Genomic DNA, 12,728 nt, shown 5'->3' with positions numbered 1-12,728 from the left:
CCTATTTGCATGTTTTTGTACTGTATTCACCAGCATCATTTGTGAGGCTCCCAAAAAAATGAGTTTGCTGGTAACTCGTGCTCCCTCTGCTGGCTGAATGAAGCAGGAATAGCCAGTCAAAGCAGAACCATTGGGGCAGTCTCGCCAATGCAGAATTATTGCTAAAAATTTACAGCCATATAAATAAAACTAAATATACCGTATAAAAGATAATTTGATTCTAATTTATTTGTAAGAGAATGAAATGTATACATTTGGACTGTGATTTAATTTGTCCTATTGCATATTTACTAAATCAAACAATGTATCTGTGATTTCCAGTCATAATGGCTTGTAAACATTACAAGTGATTAATTGTATAGTTACTTGAGTTGGCACAAAGTAATTTCTCTCCATTAGATTAAATATGTCACACCCCATCAATTAAAAATCCATTTAACACCAATCCAGCATCAATAAGCATTTTGGAACGAGGTATCAGATATTCCATATGTGACTAAAATTCCCTATGTACAGTGTAGAAAGTTAACTTAGCACTGAAAACAGAATTACTCTTTACAAGAAGTTTACCTACAGCATGAACTTTAGAAGATAATTTTTCCTTTATAAAAACATTTCTATAATGGATTTTTGACACATCAGCACCAACAGATAACTGTAAGCATTAGTTAATTTTTATGGTTTTATAATAATAATTTATTATTGTTTATCATTTTGCATACCAGGAGCAACCTCTGCATTAAAAAAGGCATAATTCCTAATAATTATAGCAGTATTCCCTCAGATAACAACAACATCACAAATGAAATAAGATTTTTGTTTTCTTATTTGGATAAAAACTAATACATAAACATCACAAAATGTGAGCATATTTAATTACAATTGCCTGTCATTCTGAGAATATTAAGTTTATCCAGAATCTTAAGCAAAATGCACTTATGATGCGAAGACTTGAATGCTGGCGATAATCTTTCACTTTAGAAAGGATGACAAACCGAAGGACTGAGCAATGAGCTATGATGTTCAGGAGATGTATTTCAGATGCAAACAATTTTGTCAAGAACTCTGAGAAGCAAATGATGGACATTTGCATTAAAAAGAAAAAATAAAATTAAAGCTGCTGACTTATTTTATAGATACATAATTATAGAGCAGAAAAGGCGTTTGGCTTACACATTACATATGACTATGACATTGTTTTCATTTTTTCTTTCTACATTTCCAGTCTACCTTTAAATGTTCAGTAATAGCATGCTTTTCTTGGAAAATCAGCCCAAGTCTCTACTGCCTCTGAAGTTTGTAAAAGGCCTAATCCCTGACAGTCAGAAAATGGACATGTTTTTTTTTTAGCATTTTCATAGATGTAGAATGATTAATGAACCTTGCAAGTAAGTTGAGCTATTCAGAAAATGCCAGTTTTGACTAAAGCTGCAATAAATGCTATAAGGGAAACTGATCAAAATCCAAAGAAAAAGATACAAATAACTTACAAAAATTGAGCAGACTTATGCAAAACAAACAAACAAACAAAAAACAAAACAAAAAAACACCCTGAAGATTAATAACATCAGAAAGCCTAAATTTTTCCAGAGCATTCTCAGGGCAGAATAAAACCAAAGCTAATCAAAATAGTATAATCTAGATGCTACTAAAATCAGAGCATCTTTAATGCAATTAATTACCAAGACATCTGCCAGGGACCCACTACACTGCCTAGAACAGAGAGCCTCAGTTTTAGACGGTGTCAGGTTGATTTGTGTTTTGGAAGAAAGCAAGAAGATGCGAAGTGAAAAGCAGCAGCATATATAGGAATGTGTTGCATGAATGTAGAGGAAAATGTGGGCATTTTGTTTGTTTGTTTGTTTTTTAAAAGAAAGGAAGAAAGAAAGAAAACACCCTGCAGAGACTAGTGAGAGTAAGTGGGTAGAATGAAGTTAAATTGCAAGTCTGATCTCTCATGACCCACATGACTAAAGACTGTTTCTTTTGTGTCAGTGAGCCAAATGGCACAGCCTCTGCAACTCCAAAAGGCACTGTTCTTTGACTAAAATGATGATAACATCAGTTTGTGAAAAAAGAATTCATTTATATAACTTTTAAGAACATTCCCTCCATTCTAGCACATTTGTCAATACAAAGAAATAATGATACTCTGAGAATCTGTGCCAGAAATCCTGTTCAGATTGGAGAACACCATGCTAAATACTGAGCTTTCTCTCTAGGCTTTGTTGCATATCAGTTCCTGAAAAGGCCATTTGGGTACAATCCTGTAAAGTGCCTGTGGAATGGGCAACTCTTGGAGGGAGGAACAGCATTCTGAAATCAACAACTAAATCTGAGTTTAGCTCTAAGGATTTAAGAACTTTATTTCATCTAGATTAGAGTTCTGTTCTTTGGTGTCAGAAGGCATTTGTGACTGTTAAAAGCAAGAATGTAAAATAAAGGCCTGGATTACCCACAGCTTTATCCTAGTAGGCAGAGGGTAGTGAGACATATGCCTTCTTCTTTCTCACAGATGCTGCAGTATTTCTGGATTAGGAGGAGGGGACATATTGGACCCTAGCAGTGAAAGAACTGGCTTGAAGTGCTTTGATACAACAGGGACTTTATCTTTCACAATGGTGAGCTATTTTCTCTCTGCTGTTAAAGTTCATGTTTCTATTTAACTGGGATTATATATAGTAATTCCAGCAATATGATTTCATATTGTAATTTTTATCTGTCATTAATCCCTCTCACTTCGGATAGCTACACAGCATTTTACAAAAGGACATGTCTTTTTCCTTATAATGTTTAGACAGCATGTCTCAAATATTTTTTGAGTAACGGGTCAATTTTGATACTCAATATGTATCTTTCCAAAGAAGATTAAGAACTGACTGAAAAGGCAGAATTTAAAATTAAATCAAAATTGAGAGAATATGACAATCTTGAAACTGAGAATAAACTGTTGTTATATTGGATTTTGGTAGAAAAATATTATTTGTAATATGGAAGTGCTTAAAATTATCATTTGTTCATAAAAAAAAAAAAATCTCCTACATATGCTTTTTAAAATATTTAATCTCCTATGCTTTAAACAGAATCCAAAATAGACAACAGAGGTAAAACTGAATTTTCTATAATGACTATACACATCATAACTGATTTTAAAATCATATTAGAAAGATTTTGAGAAAGTATTAAAACTATAGGCATGTGAACAATAGACACCGAATTCTGTATTTATTCAAAATATTTACAAAAAATCTAAATTTAATTTCTTAAGTAGCTACTCACATTTATGAAATACGTGGGAAAAAACACAAAAAGATTTTATATATATATATATATATTATTTGATAAACACCAGATAAGTATCTACTAACACTGGGAACTACATATAACCTAGGAAGGTGAAGATTACGGAAATTCAAGTGTATTTGGAAAATGAATGTTTCCAAAATTGCTATTATCATCTACTAATAAATCAAAAAAGATAAAATGTATTGAACACTATGTTACTATTTTTACTCATGGATTCTTATTCCTCATAATAATAAGGAACCCTGAGTAGCTGGCTTTTTAAATTTTCTACCATCAAGCAAATGTCAAGATTAGACTCATCATGTTTCTTTATACTATCTTCATCTTCCTCTTTCCCTCCTCCCAAAAAGAAAGTCAATTTTATGAACAGATTTTTATCAATTTTATCAGTATAATTTTCATAAAATACTATTTTCAAATTAAACAGACAATGCAATTCAACCAAAATGATGTAGAGAAGGTTGCAACCGCTCAGCTATATGTGAAGCAGATGTCTGCCTATTGAGAAAAAGTGGCACAGCACGCAAGCTAGAAAATCTACCAAACACACTTCTTTAACTAGAAACTAGAAATGGAAAATAAAGTTGTAAGTGCCCTTCCTTCACACTACTGCTCAGAGGATAAATGCTATTGATCTCTTTGCTGTTGCTCAAGAGTTTTATTCCTGGAAACCCACACTAAACATACACTTAATTCTGGAGAATTTTCTCAGTTTTCCTAGTCTAATAGAAAAATTACACCCTACTCATTCAGCCTACCACCTTTTGTTGTCACTTCAGCTGTGTTTATTGTGATGTAAATGAGATAGAAGCTCACAGAGTATTTTTAATGAGTGGACCTCAGAAGATGTTAAATAAATTCATTAATTCCTAACAGATATATGGTGGTTACCAGCAAATCACTGCGTAAAATGAACCCTCTTCCTATACATCAAAGTCAGTAAATATGTTTACTATTAATCATGTATAGAAAATGAAAGCTCTTTTTTTTTTTCTTTTGTTTTCATCTGAAGATAGTAGTCTTTAAATAACTAAAACAACAACAACATATGGGTTTTTTTATTATTATTTTCATCTTGACATCAATACAGGTCTTTAATTTTTCATGAAAGAAATCTAAATTAAAGGTCTTTTCTATTTACTTTTTGCTGTATTTTTTCCAGTTATGATAGGAGTTAGCAATCTCCTTCAGCATCCACAGATTCAAATGATAAAGGCCAGGGATTAAGCACAGCCGATTAACAGTCTGTGTCCTGTTCAATCTAGCATTTCCACTGTAGATAAACCCATATTCAGACTGAAGTTATAATAAACAGACTGTCCTCAATATCATTTCCCTAGATGACCTCCTCTAAACTGACATTCAAGTATTCTTGTGGAAAATTACTGTTGATAGTAACTGAAAAAGTAGGGAATACAACACACACCACCACAAAAATGATTTTATTTATTCAGAAGATCTAACTAAATGTTTGGAAAATTATTTGTATAGAACAATAGTTTTATTGTAAGAGCAATTTCTTATGATGATAGATTTGACAAACAAAGGACGTAGTTTTTTGATGTATATTGCTTATAATTATCTTTAAACTAACTGTATTTTAATTTATTCTTATTATTAGGAAATAAATATATCTTGATAGATTAAACAGTATAAATTATTTTCCTTTTTACACAGGAAAATAAGCACATTGAATTTTTCAGAATATACTGGAATATGTGTCACCCTACAGAAAATGTCAGCATAAACAATTTGCTCAGTGAACAACTGTGACAAAAGAAAATATTACGTGTTTGGTGCTGACAGAGTAGTCTGTTACATACGTCTTGATTTCTACTGTAAATTATGTTTTTGTTTAAAACTATATGTATTTATATAATCTAAAAAGGAAAGACTCTTTTTTTGTTGTTGTTGTTTTCAGGCATATTTTTATATGGAAATTCTGATAAGATTTTCAGGTACTGACATTTGACATCCTGACTCCATGGGTAAAAAAATAAAAATAAATAAATAAATAAATAAGGCCATGATTAAGAAAGATATAGAATCTTTAGTGGATGTTTTATTTTTTTTACCTCCAGGTATTTTAAGGATCCATAGAATTTTGTATCATTGTGTTTGTTTAATCTGGATCATTAATATTTGAAACAATTTTATTTAAAAATAAATAAGCTTATATACACAGTTAAAGGTCCTGGATTCAACGTGTGTTTCCACTACTTTATATTGGCAGAATTCCAGTGAAGCAAATCTGAAATCACATGAATGAATGAGTGCATTTATTCGTCAGTTCTTCATTCAGAGCACATGATTAAAATTTGGTTCCCTTTGACAGCACAAACAATAAGAAACAGGTCATGCTATATAGTGGCAAACAGAAAAACAAAACCAAGCAAACAAAAAAGTTTTTTGCACTTTGATTAGTAATTTCATAGAACTGCTTTGAAGTAAACTCTGCATGTAACTGCAATTTATTCATTAGAGTTGTTCATCAATTATTTTTAATGAAGCTTTTAAAATAGTTTTTAAGCAATTCAGATTAATAGTCAGAACAATACTTAAGTGTAGATGTATGGATGATTTCATCCACCTTTTTGTAGACACAAGACTGCTTCAAAGCTCTTTATAATAATTCTGTATCTGAGAAAGAATTCAAAAAGATGAATGTAACTCACTCACTTTGAAACCTCACTTCAAAAACTAACTCTGTGGTCTACGCCCATAAGAACTTACTTCTGCCTACTGAAGCTCATAGTATAATGTGTTGAATCAGATTGTATGGACTACAGCTTAAGCCTATGTTTAGTGTGAATTGGAGACACACTAACTTGAGAGACATGATTTATACTTCACTTCTTCTTAATCATCTTTGTGAGAACGTTGCATATTTTCCACACCAAAAGACTTTCACTGAATTTTATTTAACTAGGGATAAGATTTACAACATGCAATTAAAACACTGTGTATTTGGTGTATTCATTTTTAACTATCTTGTTCTCAGTAGGAGCCTGTTAAAAATGCTTGTCATATTACAGAGGAACAATCTTGCCTTCAGCTCATCACCGACACCAAATCTAATCTGCCATTATTCAGTTCTATTTTCTTTTTACTTTTTAAAATTGTTTTTATTTATTTATTTATTTATTTTGAGAAGTTATATAAAGGAAACCTGATTTCCTTTACATGCTGTTTTACATGCAAACAGAAAAAAATCTAAAATGGAGAGGAGGAGCTAAGTGGACATAAAGTTGTAAAAGTATATAATTACAGTTATCAGTCCTTGTTATTTATAAGCCAATAGCAAACCTCATTTATTATTACACACAATACAAGGAATTTTATAGGCTGTTTGTCATTCAACACACAGTATCTCATTATTCCTCCCCTAGAAATTTGCATATGTTTTTCAATTTCCAATTTTCTGTCATTCTTAATTAATGGGAGAAATTTCTTATTACTGGACTGGATAAATACATGAATTTATTTACAGTGGCTTTAAAATAATACTGTGTTAGCTGAGCTGATATTCCTTCAAACAAATAAAATATTAATCTGAAATATTTTCTTAGGACAAATCATCACAGTAACCCACTAAGGACTGCAGGACAAACTCCAAAGTATAAAGAAGCTTCAGAATGACCTCCCTTTGGAAATATCCAAAGAGTGAAATGATTCTGTAACAGTGAAAGAACTGAGTGGCTCTTTCAAGTATTTATGCACAAGTGTGTACACACCCACACCCGCATGCACACAAAGCTCCATACCACACCTTCCCTTTCTGAGAACTTCCACTTAAGCATCTTCGCAGTATTGTAGCAGAGCTCACAGTATTCCCAAACCATACCCATTTATTTTTAGATTCTAGTTTTTTTCTTTAACTTCTGAGAACAAGAAAAGAAGGTGTACACTTATTGCTGGCAAAAAGCTTGGAATTTCTGAGCAAAGAAGCCAACCAAGGCAGAAGGATTAAAATAAAGTACAGAATTTGCATATTTAGAGTATGGTTACTGAGAAATAACAATGCATTGGTTATGCAAATCAAACCCTCAGATAAAGTGAGGGGATTTGCATATCTGGGAGAAATCTGCTATGTTATGCACCAGTAACTGCATTTTAAGTGACTGAAAGAACTGGTTCTTAGCCGAATATTAAATATAACTGCCAATATATTTTGTTTTTAATTTCATTGTGACATTAGAGGCCTGAGGAAAGCTGATTTTTAAAATTTATTTTATTTTATTTGTAAGAAGCAGTACCATTTGGATGCTAAAACACTGCAATTTTTAAGACTGAGATCATGAAAACATTCAAAGACTGTGTAGCTATTTGTCTACATCTTTCAGTGGATGAATGTGATTTAAAGTAACCTTCTTGAGAGAGTAATGCAGTAAACATGAAAGTTTAAGGTTGTTCATCGCTGTATAATAAAATTATGCTTCCTTAATTTTACATTTTATGAATTAATAAAAATAAATAGGATTGAAAAGTTCTGCAGGTGAAAATCCTAGGCTGAAAGAATACACAATTTTCTATCGTCTACTAAAATCATGAGGAGTTAACTGTAGGCTTACTGGTAATAAAATAAAACTAAGGGGGAAAAAAGGAATATTATACTTTAAAATGAATGTACTGCAGTATTTGTATCAGTCACACAATGAAAAACAAAATGTTACTTCTGCATAATGTTTATTTTCCCTTTCTTCTCTTGTGAATAACGATTAGCTCTAGTTAGGGTGTAAGCTTACACATCCTGCCCACTAGCTGTAAATGAAATTGTGATGTTACACAGGTTAATCAAAGAGAATTCATGCAAACATGTTCAATCTACAAATTATTCATTTTGATGAGTATTCAAAGACAGATCCATTTCCACAGATTAAATTGGAAGAAACTGAGAAAGATGCTTTAAAGATCTGGCTACTTATCTCATGCAGAATTGGTAAGTAAGTGAGGTACAGCACCATTCTTAGGGTACTTACCATCTTCCGTGGGCACGTAGATATTCAAATACAGGCAGTCTTCATTCTGATCTTGAACATATGTCACCACAGTATCCAGATTGGCTGTAAACCAGACTGGCAGCATGTCGTTGAGCAGTGACCTCTCATCCAGGTACTGTGGGCAGACAGCAGCAAATTGTGTGGCATTACGGACACCTGTCCAAGATGATGGTGGCTCTGGGGGCTGAAATCGCCTTTCCCCAGTTGGAGGAGAGGCATAAGGAACACCCAGATACTGTTCCACTGGACCAAGGATTTCATTGGGCAAAGGTGTTCTTAAACCACGTATTTTGCCGTAATTTGTGGTAACCACTGGGTATTGTGCTTGGCCATCAATAAGAGTAAATCTTATAGCCAGTGCAGTTATCCATAGAAGGAAGTTGGAATTCAGCATGACACACACTGGAGTGAAGATCAAAGGCAGCCATAGGAGTCCCATTGGTTTCGACATTATTTAAATCAACATCAGCAGGACTTGTTTTTTTTCCCCACAACCAGTAGAAAAATGAGTCAAAGAAAATGAAAATTATTAATAAAAAACAAAACTATTCGAAAATAGCATAACCTTTCTCAAGCAGTGAAAAAACAAAATCTCATGTGTGACTTGGGTGATTGGCTATAGACAAATTCCAAAGTCAAAAGAAACCGGGGAGTGTTTATCCCCAAGGCCCATCCCAGACTTGAGTGTCGACTTAATCCAGACAATGCACAGCACGTCCCAGCCAGTAGAGCAAGGAGAGAACCACAGTTACTCCACTTCCCCAGCAAAATGACTCCTTCCGGTGAAGTGCAGTCCACTCAGCCTGTAGTCAAGAGAAGGCAAACAATTAAAATCAACAGACATGTTAATATTGATGCACATACATACAAAATAAACAAATAAATTCATACTATACTTCCCAACAAAACCAATACATCTTTCATGAAGTCTAGCCACAGTGTTTACCTACATAAGGTAGGAAAACTGAAAATAGAAGGCAGGGCTAGAACACAAACCAAACACTTTGGCTTTTTATATGCTTTCATACCATAGCCCAAAAGTTAATGCTTTTAGGAAGAGTATTCTACATTTAAGTGCCAGCTCCAAGGTATATTCTGCCCTGAATAAAAACATTTCTTTTTTAATCAGATTTGCAGTAAAATAACAGATGCTCATTAGATGTTTTGTTGCACCAAGTAGTCTCTTTCTTATGACATGACTTCTATTTGCTATCTTTTGCAAGTATGCATAATTTATAACCCAACTTACCTTACACATAATTCAGACGTTCCAGTGAATGTAACAGAATTACCTTAATTCAAAGAAAATGTGACAATACCATTAATTAAAATTACACACTAAAGTATTGTTTTTCACATCTGCTTTATTGATTTTATATCTGACAAAAATGAACAATGACAACTGAAAAAAGTGTGATAAATCTCAGAAATCAGATCTTGACCTACACAGCTATAGCTATGTAAGTTTGTCATGATCCTTTATTTTTAGATGGAAGGAAATTTATAAATTAACATTCTTCTCCCTATGCAAATAAATGGAGTTCCTTTTAACCAATTTTTTCAACTTAAAACACAGACAAAAATTTCACACATTGAAAAATCCTTATTATAGGAATCTGGTAATTTACGTTTGATGGGATGAACACAAAATAAAATATAAATCATTATATATTTGGAAAACCAGGTTCTGTACCAAGACTCTGTGTCATGAAGATAAAAAGTCAGCTTTCAAAAGCAGAAAAATCCAAGCTTAGTAGTTATTGACAGTTATTTGAAATTAAAAACTAACAGATATCTAGGAATAACCTATTTTGGCACCCTAGGACAAGGACAGACATCCGAAAAAAAAAAAACACCACCAAACAAATGTTCTTTTGAAACCCTGATCATTCTTTAATGACTTTGTTTCAGCTTTTATATCATAAAATACGTATGAAACACCTGAACATCAGAGAAATATCAGGTGCATATTTTTTCTGTTGACCAAACATTTCCATTGATAGTTTCACTGATAGACAGTAGGTCCTAAAGAGGCCTCTAAAGGACTTGCAACGAAAATGCTGTTTCTGGAGGCAAATCAATCCCAGTCATGTAATATGTTCCCAAAGGTACCACTGGCACAAGCAGGCACTGCCTAGCCCCACTTGGGGCCTTCCCCATCTCAGCCCAACCAAGGGCTGCTCAAGCCATGCTGCATGCCCAGCCTGGATTCTGCCTGGATTGGGTCCCCAGATCAATCTCTGACCTGCTATCTCACCTTGCCTCTGGTGACTGCTGGGCAGTGAAGAGGTCCCGCCATCCTCAACCCAGCCCTTGTGATGAGCTGTGGTAGGGTGTCCTGCTGGCTAGGGCACTGCCCTGCCACTGCCACTGCCACGAGTGCCCACAGCTGCTTCCCCGGAGTGCTCCCTGGCTTTCCTCATGCTGTCTTCTATGCTGTCTCTAATACACATTCCTGATCTTGCACAACAAAGCAGATTCTCCCTTTGACCCAACTAAGCCTTTAAACTAAGAGATCCTATACTCTTTATGCTTATACTGCATAAGCTTGCAGCACCATTGCAGGAAAAGGGAATTAAGTGCTGAGAAAATTGACAAGGTGGAAGGAAAGACAATGGGACAAATGATAAAAACTGGATAGAGAAAAACCAAAACAAGAACCAGAACAAGAAAAGAAATGATTGACAAATTGGCAAGAGTGAATATATTACCAGCATTTAGAAAGTTAAAAATTACAATATGAAGGAGTTTAGAAATCCACAGTTAATAAATAACATGAATCAATAAACAAATTTTATACATATTATTTACAAAGTGTGTTTGGATCAAATCTCTGTTTATATGCAGTTATTCTGAATGGGGTGAAAGGAGAATGAGAAAAGGGAAATATTTTTGACATGGAACTGAATTTATTGTCTGATTCCTTTTGAAGACATCACTCTTTAACAAAGTATTGCTGGACCAAATGGTGGGTTGCAAAAAAACAACACCCATGTTTCCTTTCATTTCAGGGGGGTTGGAGATTGATGATCCTTGAGATCCCTTACAACTCAAGCCATTATATGATTCTATGATACTGATAACACGGTAACTCTCTTTTCAAATCATATTTTCCCTTTTAATTACTCTATGGAAGTAAATATCACTTCTGGGCCTACCTCTGGACTGAAAAAAAAAATCTAATTGGGTAACAGAAAACTAGACAGATGTATATTTGGAATAAATCAATACAATATACATATTAGATGTATATTTGGAATAAATCAAATAAACAGTTTTTACATAAATTAAGGGAAGTGAACTGTATTTGCTCCGTGACTTCGTTTTTTTTTTTTTTTTTTTTTTTTTTTAATTTTTTTACATCTTCAGGAACTTAGAAAAACGTGTACAGACTTGCTTGAAAAACACCTCCTAGTCGGAAGTGTCACCCACTCAAACAATCCAAACCTAAATGTTCAGTTCAATATGGCAACTTTTAGCAACTTGACAGACACAGAGAAGTCAAAGATCTGAATCTGCATCCATTCATACACAATTGTCTTATTACAAAATAAACGTGTTTTGAAGCTAATATAATACTTCCGGCCTTTGAAGAAAATGCATTTGAACAGTCTCTAAAAACATTGCTTGAATTTGATCATGTCTGTTGCCCAAGCAATGCTGAGAGATGCTTAAGTAGTCTATGATTCTGGCCTTCAGGGTTAACCTGATGGTTGCCAGGATGAGCAGTTAGTACTTTTCCACAATGAGCAGATGAATATTATAGCAGCTCTAAAGTAAATCTGTAACCACTGAGAAACTACGATATACAGCTTAGAAGTCCTTTTTGCTCCAAGGACAAAGAACAGATTCTAAAGTGACTGCAAGTTGTTGTGATCTGATTGTGCAGGTTATGAACAGTAAGTAACAAAACAAGCAAACATCAAAAGCAAACAAACACAACAACAAACACAAACAATAGATATAAACACAGGAGATTGAGGACTGCACAGATTTCCTGGAATTCCTCGGGTTTTATCTAAACTAACTATCCCTCACTTTTAGGCAATTTCTGGATGCTCTACTGCATTTTCCCAATCAGAATAGATTTCAACAATATATTTATTATGTCAGTTGCCTAGAACCTGGAAATTATTATAAATATTCACCTAAGTGAATTCAACCAAACAAGATCTGAATAACATATTTACATTATTAATGGATGTTAATACAACCAAATTGTAAATTGCTGTTATTTCTGTGGTTCAACCACAGCAGTGCAGCTGGTAGTAGGAACTGGAGAGATTTTTAATGACTTTTCTTTTGCATTATATTCTAATGCATTCCTCATTAACTCACAGTATTCTCTTGAAGATTAAAACATTAAAATTTAAATGAAAGTAAGATTTCAATTTTTTAGAGTAAAAAAAAAGAACAGTTATA

At 33.5% G+C, this 12,728-nt stretch overlaps 1 protein-coding gene across 3 annotated transcripts in view; it reads right to left on the bottom strand.

Annotated features, from left to right (window-relative positions):
• NLGN4X (neuroligin 4 X-linked) overlaps positions 1-12,728 on the bottom strand; it is a 146,096-nt gene that overhangs the window by 92,084 nt on the left and 41,284 nt on the right. For all 3 annotated transcript variants that reach the window (XM_072333133.1, XM_072333125.1, XM_072333143.1), the window contains exon 3: positions 8,286-9,109. In XM_072333133.1, coding sequence (XP_072189234.1) covers positions 8,286-8,757 — 472 coding nt within the window. In that variant the 5' untranslated portion in view covers positions 8,758-9,109. The remainder of the gene's footprint in view (positions 1-8,285; positions 9,110-12,728) is intronic.

This window comes from Excalfactoria chinensis, chromosome 1 (genome assembly GCF_039878825.1).
Source record: "Excalfactoria chinensis isolate bCotChi1 chromosome 1, bCotChi1.hap2, whole genome shotgun sequence".
NCBI classification, from domain to species: Eukaryota; Metazoa; Chordata; class Aves; order Galliformes; family Phasianidae; genus Excalfactoria; species Excalfactoria chinensis.
The sequence above is the reverse complement of the archived record's forward strand: the minus strand, read 5'-3'. Positions and strand labels throughout refer to the sequence as shown.